The sequence below is a fragment of the Marmota flaviventris genome, chromosome 10 (genome assembly GCF_047511675.1).
Source record: "Marmota flaviventris isolate mMarFla1 chromosome 10, mMarFla1.hap1, whole genome shotgun sequence".
NCBI classification, from domain to species: Eukaryota; Metazoa; Chordata; class Mammalia; order Rodentia; family Sciuridae; genus Marmota; species Marmota flaviventris.
Window position 1 is genome coordinate 70,940,527 of NC_092507.1, and position 22,699 is coordinate 70,963,225.

The window sequence follows — 22,699 nt, forward strand, 5'->3', positions numbered from 1 at the left end:
TCCGTAGGGAGCAAAAGGAGCAAACAACATGGCGAAGGCCGGCGAAAAGAATGGCAGCAGCGGGAAAAAAAACTTAAAAAGGAAAGCCGCTACCAAAGAACCTCAAGAGGCTGCGGTTGCTGAGGATGGAGCGACGGATAGCGGGGCCCAACCCCCGAAAGCCGCTGCCTTTCCCCCAGGCTTCAGCATTTCGGAGATTAAGAACAAACAGCGGCGACACTTGATGTTCACGCGGTGGAAGCAGCAGCAGCGGAAGGTATGGAGAGGCGGAGGTTGCCGGGCGCATGCGTGGTGTGCGTCGCGTGGAGGATTCCGGGGCTCACGAAATCTAGTTTGTACTTTGAAAGTGGGTGGGCGCGCAGTGTTTGATCTGAAAGGGTGATGCTAGTGGCTCGCGTATCCTGGCTCCCGCGCTCTGCTTTGGAGACTTGTGTACAGCCTTTTGCCTGACCGTGTGGGTGGAAAGTTCCCTATCATCTGGGCGGAGGGCTCATTCCGAGGGTTCTCCACTTAGAAGGAAGAAAATCCGCAGTCCTGTTTTCCTAATGAGAATTATTCCCTCATTGCCTGGAAGGCGAGAGTCTCAACCCCTGTTTTACCCAGCCTACCCAACGTTGGTTAATTTTTAGCATTTGTGATCCAGGCGATACATAACAAGCTTAAAATATTGTTTCTGATTCCTGCAGCACCTCTTATTGAAGTCTTAAGTTTCTAGTAATTGTATTTGTTCTTTAAAGCATTGTGCTCTGAGAGGTAAACAAACTGAAACAAATGACTCTCCCAAGGTCCTAGTGCTTATCTGTGATGAAATCGCTGTTGGAGAAAAGCATTTGCTTATTTTTGCATATCATAGAAATTCACACATAGTATTCTTTTTATTTGCCTGTCTCCTCTTATTAGACTTTTTGAGGCCAGGGATTGATTCTTACATAAGTGCCATTGTGCCACTGGAGTACATTCAAAGGACATCTAACCTATTCTGGTATGCAAGTATCAGGATGGGAAATCCTAGGAGTCTTCTTGGGACAGTGACTTCAGAAACAATGAATTGAGGGTCAATTGGCATTGGGGGTGAAAAGTATGTTCTGTTGTGTGTTAAGCATTCTGTCTAGAAATCAAACGATACGGATTTATAACAAATAATCCTACCCGACTTTGCACATTTTTAATTTTAAAAGAATATTTTAATTATAAAATATGAGGATAACTAGGGATAATTTTATTGGAAGCAACTTCAAACTCATCTCCCACTTCTATTTTTAGTGCTTTCTAACAAATTCAACTATCATAACCATGATCTTTAGGATGTAATCATTTATGTAAAACAAAACTTGTTAAATTGTTTAGATACATATTTTGCATTTTCATAAATTTAATTTTTTGAGTAGCAAAAAAGGTGGTGAAATTTTAAATGCTCAAACTTGCCAGTTTACACTTTTTTTTGAAGAAGCAAGATCTTTGTTAAACAAATCCTGTTGATTGGCTTATAGTAATTTAGATATAAAAATCTATATCTGGATGGTTATTTTAATGGATTACAAGTGTTGTATTCATAGCATTATCAATTTGTAGTTTCAGTATGTATTTGTGATATAACCTGTAGTTTCTTAATATTGTTCTTTTGTTTTTATCCCTTTAGGAAAAATTAGCAGCCAAGAAAAAACTGAAAAAAGAGAGAGAGGCTCTTGGTGATAAGGTAAATAAATTTTTAGTCATCTGTTTTCTATCTTGGCTATTACATTGATAACTTCTTCTAAATTTTTATGAAATATTTTATATTTATAGAAAGATGCAAAAATAACATAGCAAACACTTTTCTGTCCTTGCTCCTGCCTGCTTCTTCCTGATGGCTTTTCCTTCCAAATGTGTACCTAAATAGTAAGCATAATGATGGTGTTTTGGATGTCTTTTTTATATGTTTGGGAATGGGAAGACTCCTCAAGACATTTTGGTCTTTAGCTTTTGTGACTTGAAGCAAAAAAGGCTTTTTATCAGGCAAGACTGTGGAAAGACCAGATGGAGTCTTTTCTATAGTAGAGTGGAGTTCATGTAAGAATGAGAGCTGATAAAGAAGATTATGAACCTGTATAGAATGGGAGCAGGGTGAGACCTGGATGGATTATGGCAAAGAAAAGAGCAAAATATGTATTACAAGGGGATTTGGTGACTTTTGTGGTAATAATAAATGAAATATTTCATTGAAATTTTTTTAAAGCACTATTTAAAAATACTCCCACATTGTTGCACAGCTAAGTTTAATTTTCATTTAGTTTCATTTTGTTTATACATATTTCTAGGTTATGATTTATACTTGCAAACTTTTAAAAACATTCAACTCTTTCCACTATAATTTCTTGTAAAATAAGGTAACAAGTAAGAATAAGGTTTTCTGAGGAAGAGAAATATTAAGACTTTATATAAATTAAATACTTTTTCATGCATTCTCTTTATAGTATTAGGTTAAATCATATGAAATTGTCACTGTTAGACTATTTTGACCAGCAAAATTCTATGAATCAAGCAATGTTAGTATCTTTGAAACTCTTCAATAATCAATTACAACAAATTAATGTCTTAATCATCGCTTGAAAACATTTTCATTTTTTTGTGCTGAAAGATGATTTCCTAGAATTGGCTCCTTTAAAGATAACTTAAAACTTCCTACAGCATTTGTTTCAGAGTAACAAAAAATAAAATCATGACTGGTTTATTAGTTCACATTTTCTTCATATCTCTGCTAGTGTACATGTACTTTTGATTATTTTTGCTTCTTCCTGGTGGCTTTTCCCTCCAAAGACAATCATTTTGTATAGTATTTGTGTAGTTCTGTTCCTGATCTTTGACAGTCATTTACATAATTTGTTCCTCTAATTGTGCATGATTTTAGCAGTATCCCATCATGTTAATGTATGGGTAATATGTGTAGTAATTACCCTCATATTGGATATTTGTTTTATTTATTTTTTTATTTCTATTAGAAATAGTGATACTATCCGTAGTGATATTTCTTTATAGATAGCTCCATCCCCTCCCCTTTTATTGCTTACTGTAAATTTCCCAAAGTAGAATTACATGGTCTGTGGATAGACTTTGCTATATATTTCTGACTAGCTATCTGAAGGAATTGAAACAAAACCACATACATATATACTTCTGTAATTTTTTTCCATCTTTTTGTTTATTTGCTTTTGTTGTTGTCAGTAGTGGATAATTATTGTGAAGGCTACTTCTCTTTGCTACTTTGGCCTAGTTTTTAAGCCATATAATTCAACAGTAATTATTTTTCTGTTATGTATATGTCTCTGCTCAGATGGTTAAAAAGCAGTATTCTTTAGTTTTGTTATCAGGATTGATGTAGTTTTATGGCATGTGTAGCAGTGGGTTGAAATGAGAACAGATTATGTTTTTAATGTATTTATGAATTTCTTCCACAATTGTAATATAATGTAAAATGCTTATTTGTAAAACCTTATCCTTTCTCTTTTTATTTAGGCTCCACCAAAGCCTATACCCAAGACCATTGACAACCAACGAGTTTATGATGAAACTGTAGTAGACCCTAATGATGAAGAGGTAATGTTAGAAGCCTTAAATGAATTTGAATGATCATCCTTGATAAATTGTATGTTGATATGTTAATATTTTGCTGGCTGGCTAAGTTGTATAAAATACTGATCCAGCTATAATGTTGGCATGTTGTCTTTTTTGGTACAAGTTATTTTATAATTGAATTTTCCCAGTACTGCTATAGAAAATTTCAATAAATATTTATTTTTTTTACAAATGCTTTGAATTTTATGAGTAGGTAAGATTTTAAATGTCATTTAATCTCTGAATAGCATATTGAATATTTTAAGAGTCTCTATACTGTAGATGTTTGTAGGGTTTGTTGGACTACTTTTTGGTATCTAAGAATAACATTTGATGGTACTTTTTTGCATACTCATAAAACTCTTGCAGACTGTCTAAAGAAATAACATGCAAAGTGGAAGATTATCTTAAATCTTGTTAGAGATATTCCTGAATATATATATATTTTTTAGTGTAAATTGCTTCTTTTTGAAAATTGTTTTGTTCACTGATTTATTAGAATGCAGTTGAATTTTGGATAGTGGTCCTCTAAGCCAATAGCTTACCTATGCTCATTTCTAATAATTTGTCTAAGTACAGTTTTCATTTTTATGTATAGATAATAACTTCTTCAAATGACAGTTTTGTTTAAATCCATTAATATTTCATTTTTTCCCCACTTTGTGTTCACTAGAATTTTTAGCATAGTGTCAGATAAATAGCAAAGCAATAACGGTATTTTTGCCATGCTTCTGATTTGAAAGAGAATACTGCTGGTGTATCATCATTAATGTTTATGTCATCAAGGTAGATTCTCCTTATAGGTTAAAGAAATTCCATTTATACTTGTTTTATCACAAATGAATATAGATTGTTATTGGATTCTTTTTCTGCAAATATTGTGATGATCATGTGGTTTTTCTCCTAGCAAATGACATCTTATTGATTTTCTAATATTAAATACTTGCATTTTGGTTACTATATTTTATCTTTTTCTAAAATCTTGCTTGGTGTTGTTAGTACTTTGATTGAATTAATATGTGTCAGTGTTCATAAGCAAGACTGTAGAAATGACCTTTTTCATTCCTATTTGGGCATTTTAGACAGTTATTTACAAGAGATATAACCAAATAACTTTTTTCTTTGATCTTCTCTACTAAATTCTAATTCACTTTTATCTTTTTATTTCCTTCTCTCATCTTTGATTTATTGTGATTTGTTTTATTGGTTTGCACATTTTTTATAATTTCTGATGTGAGCAGTTAAGGCCACAAATTTCCAAATACCACTCTTGGTATTTCCCACAACTTTTAAAATGTGCTGCTTTCATTATTAAGTCTGAGTATCTCCTATAATGACAGCTTTGTTGATTTCTTGTAATTTCGTTAGTTTTTTCTTTGGTTTTAAATTTTTAATTGACATTTTATAGGGTATACTATGATAATTTGTTACATGTAAACAATGTATAATGATTAAATCGTTTCCATCTCAAATATTATGACTTCTCTATGTTTAGGACTTTTAAAGTGAACCTTGGGGTTGGAGGTACCTCAGTGGTAGAGTGCTGCTTGTTTAGTATGTGCAGTCCCTGTGTTCAATCCCCAACACAAAAAAAATAGAAAAGAATTACAACATGCATCTTTAATAAAGATGATACAATTCTGGTAAAATTTAACAAGTACAGTACTAGTACAGTCATAATTACTTCTTCAAAAAAATTTCGTGCTTTTCAAGGAAATCAAAAGTATGCACATATATATAGTCTTTAATGGACGGCATTTTTACTGTTCACATTACTCTTCTTTTCACTCTCTGTATCTGAGTTACCACCTAATGTCATTTTCTTTTTAGCTTGTAGAATTTCTGTTAGTCTGTTTTTTTTTTTGTTTGTTTTTTAAGAGAGAGAATTTTTTAATGTTTATTTTTTTAGTTTTCAGTGGACACAACATCTTTATTTTATTTTTATGTGGTGCTGAGGATCGAACCCAGCGCCCTGTGCATGCCAGGCGAGCGCGCTACCACCTGAGCCACATCCCCAGCCAGCCCCTGTTAGTCTGCTTTTATAACAGATTTAATAAAGCCAATTTTTTCAACTTTTACCTAGAAATTTGCATATTGCTTTCATTTTTAAGATAATTTTGAAGAATATAAAATTCTTGCTTTTTTCTTTTAATACTTTGAACATATCCCTCCACATATCCATCTTCTGCACTTTAGCCTTCCTTATTTCCACTAATCATCACTTCCCTGTGCTTTCTTTTATTTCACTCAAAATTTCCCGGTGTTGGCTTTTAGCAGTTTGATTTTCATGTGTTTAGATATCATTCTCTTTTTTTTCTATTGGAATTTTTTGAGCTTCTTGGATCTGTAAGTTAGTATTTTTCATTAAACTTGTGGTGTTATCAGCCATTATTCAATATTTTTTTCCTGCCCTTTCTCTTTGGTCTAAGGGGAACTTCCTTTACATACTACTGAAATATTTGACATTATCCTACAAGTTCTCCCAGCTTTGCTTTACTTAATATGATTGTTTTCTCTGTCCTTCAGACTATGTATTTGTCAATTTTTAGGTTCATTGATTCTTCTCCATTGTCAGATCTGCTATTGAGACTGTGTTTTCCTTTTAATTCTATAGTGTATTAAATAGGATTGCTTTGAAGTCTGTTAAATTCAATATCCGAACCCACTTACTAAGTATTGACTACTTCTTTCCTGATTATGGGTCATACTTTCTTGTTTCTTATATACTCAATAATTCTTTTGGTTGAAAACTGGATATTTTAGACCAAATATTGTAGCATGTCTGAATTCCAATATAAGGAATGGTTATTGTTTTATTAATTTTCCTGGCCTTACAACATGGAATCTGTCTCCTCAATAGTAGCACAATATCTCTGCTTAGCAGTTTTTAAAAATTATTTTTAAACTTTCTCCTGAGGAATTGCTCCTGTGTTTATGTGGCTTAATGGTCTGTGAGTGATTAGGCACCTGGGTGTTGAGACACCTCAGGACCTAAAAACATACATACTTTTTCCTCCGAGCTGCATGTGGGTTGAGGAATGCCTTCAAGGTTGCAATCAGTTCTCAAGTCTCTCTTGTCTTTCACATTAGGTAGATTCTCAGATCTCCCCCAATACATATGTGAGGTTAGCTGTCAGCCAAGAATTATGGAGCAATAATCTTGAACACTGTATGACTCTTTCATTTCCATAGCACCCCTTTAAATTTCTGGCCAGTTCATACCCACCTTGAACGGGGTCTACTAACCTGGATTGGCAAAGCTGTGCAGGTTTTCACCTTCATCTCACAAAGCTCTATTCCTGTCTTGGTCTAGTCCACCATCTCTGAATCCAAGACTGCTAGTTCTTACCTGCCATCACCCTTGAAGTTGTTACTGTTTTCACCAACCAAACTAATGAGAGAAATGGAATAGCTCTAGGCAAGATTCCTGATATTCTTGCACATTTCTCTAGCCATTTTTCAAGAACAAATGTACCTCGGTGTTTTAGTCAGCTCTTCTGCTGCTGTGACCAAGACTCGACAAGAACAATTTCAGAGTTCTCTTATTAAACATTGAAGTTTGTGCTTGCTACTCAGTTTGAATTAATCAGTTCTAACCTATATCTGGATATTTATATTGTTCATAAAATAATAAATAGTTTATAGAAGGAAAAAAAAGAACAACTTCAAAAGAGGAAAAGTTTATTTGACATTCACAGTTTCAGGGGTCTCAGTTCCTAAATGGTCAACTCCATTGTTCTGGGCACAAGTTGAGGCAGAACATCATGGTAAAAGAGTGTGGTAGAGGAAAGCTTATTAGGACATGACTACGAGGAAGCAGAGAGACTAAGGCTCTGCTTACCAGATACAATATATAGCTCAAAAGCACACCCCCAGTGACCCACTTCCTCAAGCCACACCTTATCTGTCTATAGTTCTCACCCAGTTAATGCATTCAAGTGGTTTGATGCACTGGTAAAATTAATGTTGTCATAGCCCAATCCTTTCACCGCTAAACTTTCTTGCATTGTCTCATGAGCTTTGGGGTGATACCTCTTATCTAAACCATAACACTCTGTGTCTTGAAATAATTTTTGACAGTTTTATCTAGTTTTATACTTGTATTCTACAGACACAAAATTATCCACCCTCTTCATGTTGCCATTAACATCAGTTCCTCCTATGTCTTCTTTAAACTGTGTCAAATAGATGATTAATGACAGTGCTTTACCAGTAGAGCATACTTGTTTGATGTAAAATTATCTTCCTTGTTTGCAGGTTGCTTATGATGAAGCTACAGATGAATTTGCTTCTTACTTCAACAGACAAACTTCTCCCAAGATACTCATCACAACATCAGATAGACCTCATGGGGTAAACACATCCATTAGTATAATTCTTGAATTCTTAATCTACTTTTATTTCTACTATTTAAAGTACTCTATTCAGAAGAATTAGTTAATGTCTTAGATAATGCCTGTGAATAAGTTATGTAAAAATAACTGGTGATAGGATATGAGTTCACTAAGCATGATTCTTCATATGTTTTCTCAACCTTAATACTATTAACATTTTGGGCTGGGTACTTCTTTGTTAGAGTACACTATCCTGTTCATCATAGGATGTTTAGCAATATCCCTAGCCTTTGTCCATTCCATGCCAGTAGCCAACCATAAAAATGTCTAGACATTGCCAAATGTCTTTTGGTGGAGCAGAATCACTCCTTGTTGAGAACGGATGCTTTAGGATGATTAGCCTTTGATAAAAAATGAAACAATGTTCTGATTTCATTCTTTTCCCAGTCTTGTTGTCTATTAATAATACTATAATAATCATTATTCCTTTTCTTGTGAGAATATAACACATAACATTCTTTTGCCCTTTTGAAAATATTTGCTATTTTGTTTATAGAGAACAGTACGACTTTGTGAACAGCTCTCTACAGTTATACCAGACTCACATGTTTATTATAGAAGAGGACTGGCTCTGAAAAAAATTATTCCACAGTGCATCTCAAGGGACTTCACAGATCTGATTGTGATTAATGAAGATCGTAAAACACCAAGTATCCTTTTTAAAAATAAAAGGAAGTTTTCCTGTCTGTTCTTTCATTTTGTTTTAAAAATATATTTAAGATAATAGGAAATTTCCCTATAACTTCCAGAACATAATATTTTTTTCCCAAAAAATTAATATCTTTATCCAAGATTCTACAAACAGATTTTTTTTCCTTTTTATTCAGCAAACATTTATTAGGAATATATATACCCAAGACATTGTTTTAATCCTTAGATAAAAGATGCAGTGATAAGAGACATCAGCTTTCAGGGAATTCAGTCATGGGACAATATTCTTTTTATATCGGTGAATATTGATTATTATATAAATGTTTTAAAAGACTGTTTTTTAAAACATAAGTAATTTTTATTGGTTTTATTATTTTAAATATAACTGAAATATATTTCTTTATTCACTTATACTAGTAGTTTTCCAGAAGCAAAAATTAATATTGTAATGTGGTGCTTTGTTGGCCATATTATAATTTGTCTTAACCAGACTAATGTACCACATTAAAACCTTTTGAACACTTAACTATTCCAGAAAAGATCCATTTCTAAGGCAGATGCTGCTTATTTTAATTGCCCCCCAAAATAAAGTGCCAAGGTCTGTTTTCCTCTTTTTTTGTCACTTAAACCACAGTCATTTCAAGATTACCATAACTCTTAACAAAGAAGTAGACATATAATTCAGTAAATTTTCTATTCTTTTACTGAGGTATTTCATGAAGACACAGATTGCATTTATACCATCTGTGATCTTCAGAAAAATTACACTGCCTTTTCTTTATAAAATTGTATTCTTTTTTACCTAAAATATATTATTTTCTGATTACCATATTGGATACTTTGTAGGGTAAGCTGTCAGCCTCTTTTCCTCATTACTGAATGAAATAGCCATGACTCCTTGTTTTGTTTGCATGATTTGTGTCAGGTATTAGCAATAACATAAAGCTTTTTGTTTAGATACCAGGAAAGTTTTTTAGGAACTGATGAGTTTGAATTTTTGTACTTTGCTTTTGACATAAACCACAACTTATTGGGAATGTTCTAGGAAGGATTTGAAGCCTTGATTGGGGTTAGAAGAAATGACCTTTACATTTCCTAGCCCCCTTAATATTTGATGATTTTCTCAATGTGCAGATGATACAAAAACACTTCCTATATTTCATGAAGTTGCACATGTGGTGAATATTTTAAAAAGAAAGAAAGAATTAAAATGTTTGCTGGTAATGTGTGATGTGGTAGTCACTAACGTCCGAAAGAAAAAGACCTATTTTCCAGAGTTAACAGATAGTTAGGAGAAAGTGACAAGTGCTGTGGTAAATAACAATGATAGCAAAGATTTGGAGCAGAGTTCTGACTATAAAAAGGTGGGACTTGCAGTGGATCTTAGGGTGAGTGAAGTGCTGCAAATATTCAAAATAAATAACAGCCAAAAAAAATGCACTGATAAGATAAACATGAAATATAAGAATATAAGATTGCGTGGGTGCCTACCAGTCAGGAAATAGTTGGGGAAAGAAAAAGGGGAAATAAGAAAGGCAGTTTGTAGCCACATTACAAGTGCCATATTGATGTCTTTGAGTTAGTAACAACAGAATGTGAAATTAGGTACAGCTATCAAGACTGTGAAGGTATCTAGTTTGTCACTTTGCACAGAAGAAACTATGGTGCAAATGAAACGACACTGCAAAGTCACATAGCTTATTATTTCAGAGAACCAAAGTCTAAATCCAGACTTGATTTATAGTCTGTATTAGAATGTACTTGACATGGAAAGAATAGAACTAACCACAATACTGTTTTCAATGATGTACATGGAAAATCTCAAGAATCTCAACTGTGACAATAACAGGGTAAAGAGGCAGGTGTAGAAATGAGAACTTGTGAAGGTGGAGGATTAAAATTTGGGATGGGGGAATAGCAACGTATTTTATACATTTCATGTTGTAAACAGATAAGGATTGAAATAGTCTTGATTCTGACCTACATTTAAGGTTCAATTATTTAAAAATACTTTTAATTGTAGATGGACACAATACCTTTATTTATTTTTCTGTGGGGCTGAGGATTGAACCCAGTGCCTCACACGTGCTAGGCGAGCACTCTACTGCCAAGCCACAATCCCAGCCCTTAAGATTCAATTTCTGAGTCAGATAAAATCATGTTTGAAATTTTCCTTAAACTCAAAAAGCACACTATAAATTGAAATCCCAGGCCATAGCTGTTAGTTCTTCCTGCTTAAAGTACAAATGGACAGTAGCCAAAATAAATTCATGGGAAAGTAAAGGAGAGAGGTTCAAGTCAAGTTGTGCTAGAGACCTGAGGACAGTTGAATGGAAGTTTGTTGTAGTTGGGACTTTTAGTCCTTGGGCTGCTAACCTTGCTGATTATATGTAGATGTAATATATTTCATTTGTAGTTTAAGAGTGTCTGGCATAATTCTGTTTATGGTAGACAGTAAGTAGTTATTAATTGCTTGAATTTGTAGTACAGTAATAAAACCTAAGAAATATTAATAACTTTGATTTCAATAAGAACATTTAAACAATTCTGGTCTTGTGGCATATTCTAAGTTGATACCATATCCTAACAGTACAAACATTAAAAAGTGGCATTTTTAGGGTTATAAGTCTTCCGAATATGGAAGTAAACTTAGGTTGTTTATGTTGCTACATTATTCCTGCTTGAGTAGTGGTCTTTAAGTAACTTTTTTCCTACCTACTTTAGTTGAAAGTGCAAGATAACTTTGTTAAGAGTGATGACTGGCTATTTCTTATTTATTTATTTAAGAAAAGATATGCTCTAGGTTGTTTTCTTGAAAAGATTTAGGTTGACTGATGTGTTTTTGAGTTTCTGATACATATTAATCCAGGAGAATATATGCATTCACCTACTCACTTCAGATTTTTTTTTAAAGTTTGTTCTAATTAGTGATCACTTCAGATTTTAAGGCCATTTGGACATGTAGGAGACTACTTGTTTTAGTTAGCATTTTGGCTGCTGTGACTAAAAGACTTGACCAGAACAAGTGTAAAGGAGGAAAAGCTTATTTAGTGTCTCATGGTTTCAGAGGTCTCACCACATACTGGATGGATGGTGAAGCACATCCCACATTTTGTTAAGAGTTTTGCTTTATTTTGTTTTTTTGCAGGTTTTGGGGGGATTGAACCCAGGGGTACTACACCACTGAGCCACAAACCTATCCCGTTTAAAAAGCTTTTAAGACAGGTCTACTAAATTGCCCAGTTCACAGCCAGCAGGCTCCATTTCTTGGGGCATAAGGTGAGGCTGAACACAGAGGAAGGAAGGGTGTGATGTAGGGAAGCATTCACCCAATACAAAATACATACCCCAAAGGCACACCCCCAGAGGCCCACCTCCTTATACCCTACCTATCTTCAGTTACCACTCAGTTAATCCCACCAGGGGATTAATTCACTGATTGTGTTAAGATTCATAACCCAGTCGTTTCTTCTCGAAACCTTACATTGTCTCACACATGAGCTTTTGGGGGACAACTCACGTGCAAATCATGACACTAGTTATTTTAAACAATTTAAAATAATGTGTTTCTTAACATCTATGTACAGATGGACTTATATTGAGTCACTTGCCAAATGGTCCAACTGCTCACTTTAAAATGAGCAGTGTTCGTCTTCGTAAAGAAATCAAGGTAAGTTTTATGCAATCCTTGATTGGTATTGATTTCATATTATTTGAATAATAGATTATTTTATCTTACAGATCAAATTCATTTTAATGACATTTGTTCTGATGAAAGCAATATTTTACCTAACAGTTTCTCACCCATATCCCGTGCAGGTGAGGGAATGGGTTTCCCTTCAGTGGGATGGGCTGGCTGAGAAATTAAAGCTAAGAAAAGTAGAACCATGAAGTGACCACGGAACACAGAAAGTTGTTTCAAAGAGTGGGCAGAGATGGGCAAAGCTGACCAGACGGGTCTAAACTTCTAGCCAAGAGAGCCTATGTTTGTTTTATTTGTATTGGAAAACATCAAAGGCTTTCAATAGAAAATTCTTTACCAAAACAGGATAGAAGTGGGGGCAGGTAGGCTGCTCAGTTCTAGTGGGTTACGCCCATCTCCAGTGCTTCGTGGGACCTTTCTAGCAGAACTGGGGGTGGGGGGGGGGGTTCACTTGTGTCAGGCAATCTACCCTAGTGGGACTGCCATGAGAAGTTCCCAGTGCCAGATCTACCCCCTCACTGGATGCGATGCTGAAAAATAAAAAAGGTCCTTGTGCATTTCACAGATGGCTTCCTCCAACAGTTTTCTTCTGTTATTGTGATGATTTATGGCAAACAGGAAATAGCCCTTGTTAGTAAGAAATTGCTGATTTTCTGACTTTTTTGGTGTACTCTGCATCTTACTTCATTGGCTTAATAAACTATCCATGGTAGTCTGCCATTTAAAAAACAATACAATAACTCTTAAGTTTCTCATTTGACCTCTAAGTTCCAAGACATGCACTGAGAGGTATTGTTTTGACAATTTAGCTTAATTTGTTATTGTGATTTTTCACAATTTTTCTAGAGGAGAGGCAAAGACCCCACAGAACACGTACCTGAAATAATTCTGAATAATTTTACAACACGACTGGGTCATTCAATTGGACGTATGTTTGCTTCACTCTTTCCCCATGATCCTCAATTTATTGGAAGGCAGGTTGCCACATTCCACAATCAGCGTGATTATATCTTCTTCAGGTTTCACAGGTGAGAAATGTATTCTGAACTTACATTTTCAACATGAACCTATTTTGTTTATTTTGGGGGTGAGGTACTAGGGATCAAACCTGAGGCCTTACACATTCCAGGCAAGTGCTCTACCACTGAGCCACATCCCAAACCCTTTAACATGAATCTGTTTTCTAATATATTATGGCAAATCTTTTAAGTTGTGTCATAGGAAATTAGTCTGAATGAGCCCAACTATTATTTCTTTAGCATTAACTTATTTTGTCTTTGAAGATATATATTCAAGAGTGAAAAGAAAGTGGGAATTCAGGAACTTGGACCACGTTTTACCTTAAAATTAAGGTCACTTCAGAAGGGAACCTTTGATTCTAAATATGGAGAATACGAATGGGTACATAAGGTAAGTGCTAACTATTTGAGAAATCCATTTAAATCATTTTAAATGTGATGAAAAGAAAACCTTGTGCTTTCATCTTTGGATATTTATACCTTAAACGGTGGTTCTGAATTTTTTCCCCTATGGGCTAGAAAGAACCAATCTGATATGGTATCTGGGTCTGAGGCTTAACTGTGACTTATTTGAAGTAGCATAAGAGATAATGATTCTCAAAGTAAAACTGGCAATGTCACTTTAGCAATGAAAATTCTTGGAACCCTGATCTACTGGATCAGTTATGGCTGGGGGTGGAGGATAGCATTGTTTTAGGCCTGGGTTATGTGATTCTACTGCATGTTTCTTGAGAACTGCTGCTAGTATTTCCTAGACCTAAAGATCAATTTTTACTATCTTTACCTAAACGGTTTTCATAATATATTTTTCCCCTCTAATTTTCAGCCCCGGGAAATGGATACAAGTCGAAGAAAATTCCATTTATAAAGTCCTAAGGAAATAGTATTGGATTTTGCTGAACTTGGTAATTTATTTGTGATAGAACGCCTTTTTCAAAATAGCATTTATTGATTTTATAAATCTTCATGTCTGAACAGTTGACCAAGTGCCATGAATTGCCACTCTACATAGCAAATCAAAATAAAAGTAATTTGGGTGAGGATTCAGAATTTATAATTCAGGGTGCCTAACAATTAATTTGCTTACATTGGGGTAATTGTGAATGATTCAAACTGAAATAAAGATTCAGATTAACTTTCCTATCTACATTCCCAAATAACATGTGGGCTGGAGATAAACAGAATGGTTGATGGATACCATGTAACTCCTAATTTATTATCAGATTTCCCATTATCTTGCTCCTTTTTAACCTCATTACATGGTATGGTATTACATAGTAGGTACTGTCTCAAATCCTGAAGTTTTTCTTACTACTACTAATGGAACGTTCATTGCCAATCTTCTCTCTACTACCATTCTTATTAAACTAAAACCATCCAAGTAACTGGCTACTTAAGTATAACTGGTAATACCCCTGGAAAGGAGGATATTGTAAATATTATTAAGATAAAATTATGTAAATAACTCAAGGACAGAAACAGCACTTTACCCCAACTTTAAAAGAATAAAGATTTGCAATTTATACTTGGTAAGACACAAAATAATATAATTGGTGAAACAATGAAAAGTTAGAACTAAAAATTTAACCCCTTCAAGTGTCAAAACAGCTTAAAACAATGTTTTTCATAAAATAATAAAGCAATAAACGTTTATACTAAGTATTTTATTGTATGTTGCTGCCAGTGTATATAAAATAATTACACTTGTGAAATAGAAACTCATGAAAATTCAGAGAGGTAGATGTTAAGGACTGACAAAAGTAGAAGTTTATATTATGGCACATGTTATAGGGAAGCTTTTTGTACAGGCTTCAAATTTAGCTCTCTTGAATATTCACTGGTTCTTGAGCAGTGGTTTGGGAAACCTGAAAGGAGGGGGGAAAAAGTGAATTAGAGTAAAGTATCATGGATCGTTTTTCACATTTTTTCCAAGAATACGTAACAGTAACCATTGTTTATTTAATATATATGTGTGTGTATATTTTTTAATTGCTCATGTCCTTTGCCTATTTTTTTCTTTAACAATACTTCTTATATAGAAGGTCCCCAACTTAACAATCTTTTTTTTTTTTTTGCCTTTACAATGGTGTAAAAACAATAAGTATTCAAGACAATACTTTTAGGTTTTGAATTTTGAGCTTTTCTGGTATTGGGATATTCAGTATGATCCTCTGTCAGTGCTAGACAGCAGTGAGCATAGCTCCCAGTCTACTACATGATCACAAGGATAAACAACTGATAATCCACAGTGAAACTATGTTAAGATATCCTGTTTTGTTAGGTATACTAAATGCATGTTTGACTTAGGATGGGTTTGTTGTGATATAACACTATCACATGTTTAGGAGTATCTGTATTACCTTTAAGGGGTTTCATTCAAATGTCAGTTTATAAAGAGCTTTCACCTGAATGAAACCTGTTGGAAAACATCTATTTTTTTTTTTTTTTAAAGCAGATACATCACAGGATTTTTAAGAAAGAATATAAAAACAGGATGGGAAAAGACTAATGTTATGGGCAGTAAACTTCCAACTTTCTCTTAATTTTCATAACTATTCTCATTATTAGTACTGACTGTTTATAAATAGACTTACAGATTAACTTGCTAAGATTACTGCTGAAATACACTGTATCATAATAAAGTATATATAAGTCTCAAATCAAGAAAACTCTGAACACTCCTAGAAACTCAATAAAGAATATCTGGAAGAGCAGTAAGTATATGAAAAACATGCTCCTAGTGAAATACTATACTGGTGAAGTGCTATACTATAGCCAGTGGTTATCATCAAGTATTATTAAAACTTCAAATTTTTATTTCTTGTTTCCTAATTTTACTTCCAAAAATTTATCTTAAAAATTGGAGACAAAGTAGATATATAGACACCAAGATGCCCGCTACACTATAGCTTCAAATTCAGAAACTTCAACATTAAATGAAGTACATTTAAGTTACGGTACATACAACCACTGAAAATCTTAATTATGAAGAATAATGGAATAGGAAAATTCATTAAGTATTTTTAAAAGGTAGAGAATATAGGTGCTGCTGCTGTGACTCAGTGGCAGAGCACTTGCCTAGCACACATGAGACACTGGATAGAGTAGAATATAAAACTGCACTATTATGATTTTTAAAAAATAAATTATTTTGCTCTTAAAAGGAAATATGCCTGTAACAATGGTTATTTCAGGATGTTATGAAACATCCTGAAATTCTCATGAATAATGAAATTAACATTGCCATAAGCAAGGAAATAAGACTATTAAATATGAAGGTGCTAAACTGTTAAAAGATTACTTTATGAAAAAACTCTTGATTTTTTTTTCTTATATGGTGATTTCTTATATGCCTGTTAACTTACCATATTTTTTTAAAAAAATTATAGCCTACAGTTTTTAAAAGCCACATTTTTTAAGTGTAAACACTACTATGTAGTTTTATATCCATGCCATTTAGCATAGACTAGCACCATCAGTATATAAAATGAGAGCTTATAAGAAATGCAAGTTCTAGAACCTCACTCAAGAATTCCTAAATTATAATATGCATCTGAATAAGGTGATCTGTACATATATTCAAGTTTTTGAGAAGCAATCTTTTTATACCCAAATTTCTTCCTTATCCAAAATAGCTTTGATTTATAATATCCACAATGTTCTTTTCTTAGTCTGCTGGGGTTAACAGACATTATTTTACTTTGAAATCTGGGTTCTTATTCTAATCACCTTCATCAACTTGAGCAAGTCATTTTAACACTTATCTATATATTTTTTATATATTTTATATAAAAATATCTATATTTTTTAATATATTTTAAGTTTTATACGAAATAAAACTATTAACAGCCTGCCCAGTTTTCTTAACAGTACTTTGTTAAATGAAAATAAACCACTTTGTAAAGTGAATACAACAGAACCCGTAAGTTTTAAAAAGGACCAACAAAAAAAAATATGAAACATCCTGAAATTCTCATGAATAATGAAATTAACATTGCCATAAGCAAGGAAATAGACTATTAAATATGAAGGTGCTAAACTGTTAAAAGATTACTTTATGAGAAAACTCTGTTACTTATAAAGGGTTTTTTGGTTGTGCCCACCACCACCACCACCACCACCACTACCCCCAGGTTTCAAAAAACTTAGCCATCCTAACCAATGACTGTGTTTACTGGAAACATGCTGTACTTACACACAGACTTCCTGGATACTCCCAAGGTCTACAAAGCTTAATTAGGGAGGGCACATCTATTTAACAAGGTATTTTAGGAAGCAGGTTCCTGACCTTTTCAAATGAGAAAGTAAAGGATGTGTGCTATATACAAAATCTTTTTTTTAAAGCACTATTAATTAAAGTTTGATGGTCAAAGTATTGAACTAGGGGTACATGCCCTAATTTAAATACTAAGGATTTAAGAAGATAGTATCCTTAGCCAGGCATGGTTGCACACACAACTTGAAAGCCTGAAGTGGGAGGCCAGAGCACTGATCACAAATTCAAGACCAGCAAGGACAATCTTAGCAAGACCATCTCAAAATAAAAAGGGCTGGGAATGCAGCTATGTAGTTCAGTGGTAGTGCTTGCCAGCATATGTGAGGCCCTAGGTTCAATCCCCACCATGGCAAAAGATAGCATACTTGAATTCATATTCTAAATTACCAGAGAACATTTTGGGGGGTGGGTGGGGGGTGGGGAGGAGTCACATCTCTTTTGGACAAACATACATTATTATACAATGACATCTGACCTGGAAGAGACCAACTAACACATAGAAACATTCTTTTTATAACAATTCAGGAATTGGTTTCTTGCTGTTTCTTAATCCTTAGAAATCTAATCCACTGTCTACCACCACAAAAAATACCTCATTTCTCTGTTAGGTTTTTTTCACAACAAATAAGAAAAAGTATAACCTGCTATTCCTCACTCCCAATAACCAGCTCCACATCTGCTTATGCAAGTACCCCACTGACTTTCTCTCTCCTAATTCCCAGTTGTTTGCTCCACTGCCCTATAGTTGGGTTCTATTACAGCAACATGAGGATTCATCCAAATCAATTGGTAGTGCTTTATTAGTCATTCCCCATGGACACTGCAGACTTTAAAAAACTATCTAAATATTTGCTTGATTCAGGAAAATAAAATTAATCTACTATTTGAGGACCCCAAAATATGCATGTCATTAAACCAGTGCTATAAAAAGTAACACATGACTATCACAGCAAATGGAGTTTTATAGTAACTCTCCTAAACCTCTTATGGTTATTAAGTCCTGTATTTAACCTTCTTTGTGATGAAACAGAAATGACAGTTCATGACTACTAAATAAAATTTCATAGATCCTCAATTTCTCACAAAATTGACAAGGACTGGAAAATTGGGACTGCCAAACAAAATGCATGGAATGATCCTGTAAGTGCTGCAAATAAAAAGGGAATTTGTTTTGTTTTACTTAAGGAAACTTACCTCAGAGTAAGATTCATTTGACTACAAAAAGGAACAGACTTTCTGAGGCCTGAAGGGATTTGTACTTGAAGACACTCCAGTCAGCAGGGGATCATGTTGAGCATTCTGCAGACAGAATTGTTTCAAGTCTGCAGCTGCCTGGGAAACCTATACACAACAAAAGAAGGGGTGGGGAGATACCAGTTAGTAAAGTTTTAATGATTTTTCTCAAATCTTTGAAAATACTTGTACTGAACAGCACTTCTCTTGCCTTAGAAAAAGATAGAATATACTAAATGAAAAGTAACAATCATATACCGTCTCTTAAACATTCCTTGTAAACAAAACTATAGTATGTTCTTTTGCCTGCTTATTAAAAGTTCAGTTCAAATGATTTATTAGAAACTACTATTAAAGTTTATCTACAAAGCATAGCACTTCTTGTTTATTAGTAATAGGCTGTTCAAGTACTTAACATCTTTTTTAAATTAAAAGCTGTACATGGTATTTTTGGAATAAACAAGAACAGTCTTAACATTCTAGCAAACTATTACTTTGTCCTGAAAGCCGTGTCATTGGGGGGAAAAAAATGCTACTGTGAATGAATATAATGTGGAATAACTAGCATGGTACATCGGTCTTCAAATTTATGTTATACTCCTTTGCATTTAGAACTAAGAGAGGCCTGCCTTCATTCACATAGTTATCTACTATTTGTATATTCTGGTAAGATGATGTATTAACAAAATAAGCATAAAACCATAAATGTGCCTTAAATCTTAGTTGAGGAGCACTGCATACACATGAAAGTCACAATTGAGACAAATACAGTTTCTAAAGGCAGCCTGCTCAGAAAGGTTGTTAAAACTGAGATTTGTTATTAGCCTTTAAAGCCACATGACAAAAGGCAGAAAGCTGTCACTGCATACAATTTTGTAACATTAACAGTTGATGGTACAATAATAGCAAAACAATAAGTTGAATGGTTCAAATATAGAACTTGGATGACTATTATGCCCCAATATCCTCAATCTTGAATTGAGATTTAGGAAGACAGAAAAGAAATAATCATTTGTTTCATTCTGTCTTAGTTATTCCTAAGGACACATAGCAAATGTCCATTGCTCTGGCTATGTACCCTTTGAAAGAGTTAATACCATTACCAATGTCCCCTCCACCAAAAACCCCTGTATATTCCAAGCTGTATCCCAGACCTAGTAAAAGAATCCATCATCCTGAGAATCTAAACTCTTCTCCAATCTTATTTGTATTTGGCTTATGCAACCGTCCACAATAATGAGTTCCATGTTTATTAACTCCCATGAGTAAGAAGTATCTGCACTTTTAAAATCCTTGTAACAAGTACTTTCACAAATGGCTGTGTCCCTTCCTCACTCCACTTCCCCAAAGTGTTAAAAGTAGGGGAATGGGCATTAATCAGCTTCCACAATGTTAGAGGATTTGGTTTCATTCAAATTGACCCAGTAAGAAGACAGTGCAGTGCCTGTTTATTTTCTGTTTCAAATGTAGGTAGGGTCCAACTTAACTCCTTTTCACAAACTACTCAAGCATGGTTATGTGCCAGCTCTACTTCTAGGCACTGAGAATAGTAAAGAACATCAAGATCCCTGCTGTTTCAGTGCTGACAGTTGTGGGAAAAAGAAAAGGTTCTCTGCAGTAAAAAGAGATATCCGTTAAAAAATGACTGGGTACCAAATATTACACTGAGATGATGTGACATTTAAGCTGAGATTTCAATAACAGATCAAACCCAAAACAAGGGATCAGTGAAAATCAGCATCCCAAGCAGTGGGGAAACCTCAAACTAAAACTGGACACTGGACAAGCTGTTACCCTTCAAGGCACAATAATCACCCTCCAGAAAGTTGAAACACTAAATTGACATAACTATTAGTGTCCCTTTTCACTCTGCTGACCTACCTGTGAGAAAGTTTGTTAAGTACTTGTAATAATTTTTTCAACTGTACTCATATAAAGGTTTAAAGTAAGTGTGTGCTAGTTTTAAAATAACAGAAAAATCATCTACCACAGAGGCACTGATAAAATAGGTACACAATATGAAATAGAACCTAGACACATTTTGCAATGCATATGAGAAGACTCATTTAAAATCCCAAAGTGGGATGCCCTCCCCTCCTTGCTAAAGCCCTAACACCAGGCAGAAACTGAAAATTGCAAAACTGAATCATTTGTGGTGGTTTTAAAGATTCCTATCAAAAATCTACAGAAGAATTGGGTGTATGAGGCCAGGGTCAAGCTGTGAGTTGGAAAGGCAGCAGCTACTAGGATTTTCAAGGTAAAGGTCTTGGAGTATTTTACTCTGAGGACTCATTTTCTTTGGTGACAAAGGCAAAGCAGCACTGATATTTACTGTGTCGTTTTTTTTTTTTTTTTTTTTCTTTTGTCTCTCTGATCCTTCATGTTCTTTCCTGGTACACTTCAATCTGTGATAGAGGCACACATGAATGATAATGGTTAAGAAATGGATGACTTCAAACTTCAGATCTCAATCCAGCCAAAACAGTGACGATAAACCACTGGGATGAAGTGAGAATTTGGGGATTAGAGAAATGAACAACTATGCAGTTTACACATTAGTGAGGGAGATTCCACAATAAGACCATTGGAGTTTCTCTTCCCTCCTGAGGTTACATCGACCAAGTAAGCTAGGTCTATGACATTTCTAAATAGGAGCCCTCACTCCACAAAACATTTCAGGAAGAAATACTGACTTGCCTGATGAGTTGTAAAATCAAATCATCTTGGAACCTGGCTGTTTCTAGCAGGGTAGTGATTTATAATTCCTGTGTTTCTTTTTTTCAATCACAAGTGTTTTACATGTAACCTATATATTGCACTAGAAAGAAGCCAATCTGTTTAGGATTTTAAAAATAATAAACACTTGCTACAGCACTTCCATGTCAGGTTGTCAATACCAACATCAACAAAAGATTTTTTCCCCCAAAGTAAATATCCCAAGATAAAGCCAATGCTATCGAAACATCAAAGTAAGTAAGACCAATTCTGGACCATCCTAATCACTTTCTTAGCATGTGGACCAGTAGATACACTTAAGGTGGGATCCAAGCAAATTGCCCAGGTCTGAAATGCACGCTTTGTGCGAGATTGTAAGGGACAAAGGTAGTAAGACTCCGGAAAAGTTCGAAAACAGTTATGCAAGAAAATTCGTTTTCAATTATGTGTTCAGTGGTTTGGAGAATTTGGAGGTTAAGAACCTAGTACTAATTGGAGTAGGTCTGGTAAAGATCTGAAATGAAAAAAAGTTAATAAGTCGGCCATGAATCAAAAGTCAAAATACCCAGTCCAGAGACGAAAATCGGTGAAGGCTGGTAAAGATGGGCGGGAAGGGAAGGGCGCGGACCAGCAGCAGCTGGCAAGGCCAGCCGAGGAGTCACAGCGGAGGGAGGGAGGGAGGGAAACCGGAATGCGGGCCGCTCTTTAGCCTGGAGGCCAGCCCGCCTTGGAAAGTCCTGGGGCTGAAGGGCGGACTAAGGGGGCCCTCCCAACCACCGCGGGGATCCGCGCGGCAACTTTCCTAAAGCTGGCTGCTCCGCGATCGATGCCCGAACAGGCGTCCTCCCAGGAGAGTCACCGCGAGCCGGTCCGCCCCAGCTGGCTCGCCCGCTGCCGCCTCCCCCTACCCGGTTCGGCTGCCGCCCCCGCTCACCTTCACGCGGTTGAGCCCAGCCTCCAGCCGGAGCTGTTGAACCACCTTCTTCATAGCGGCGACGCTGGAGGAACCAGACATGGCGAATTCGAGGGCAGGGCCGACTCGTCGGTCAGAGGGTCGGCAGGTCGCGGGTCGGCCGGGCCAGACGACTGGGCAGCGCGCAGCGGGGGCGGGGCTCCG

At 35.1% G+C, this 22,699-nt stretch overlaps 2 protein-coding genes across 2 annotated transcripts; one reads left to right on the plus strand and one right to left on the minus strand.

Annotated features, from left to right (window-relative positions):
• Positions 1–12: 12 nt before the first annotated feature.
• Positions 13–15,020, plus strand: Rpf1 (ribosome production factor 1 homolog). Its single transcript, XM_027935090.2, has 9 exons — positions 13–256; positions 1,640–1,696; positions 3,493–3,573; positions 7,849–7,944; positions 8,482–8,635; positions 12,224–12,306; positions 13,186–13,367; positions 13,623–13,749; positions 14,185–15,020. Exons 1-9 carry the CDS (start codon positions 29–31, stop codon positions 14,224–14,226), a joined length of 1,050 nt encoding a protein of 349 aa, XP_027790891.2. The 5' UTR covers positions 13–28; the 3' UTR covers positions 14,227–15,020.
• Gng5 (G protein subunit gamma 5) lies at positions 15,004–22,692 on the minus strand. The gene is made up of 3 exons (XM_027935091.2): positions 22,517–22,692; positions 18,829–18,975; positions 15,004–15,223 (listed from the first exon to the last, which is right to left on the minus strand). Exons 1-2 carry the CDS (start codon positions 22,595–22,597, stop codon positions 18,850–18,852), a joined length of 207 nt encoding a protein of 68 aa, XP_027790892.1. The 5' UTR covers positions 22,598–22,692; the 3' UTR covers positions 15,004–15,223; positions 18,829–18,849.
• Positions 22,693–22,699: the final 7 nt, after the last annotated feature.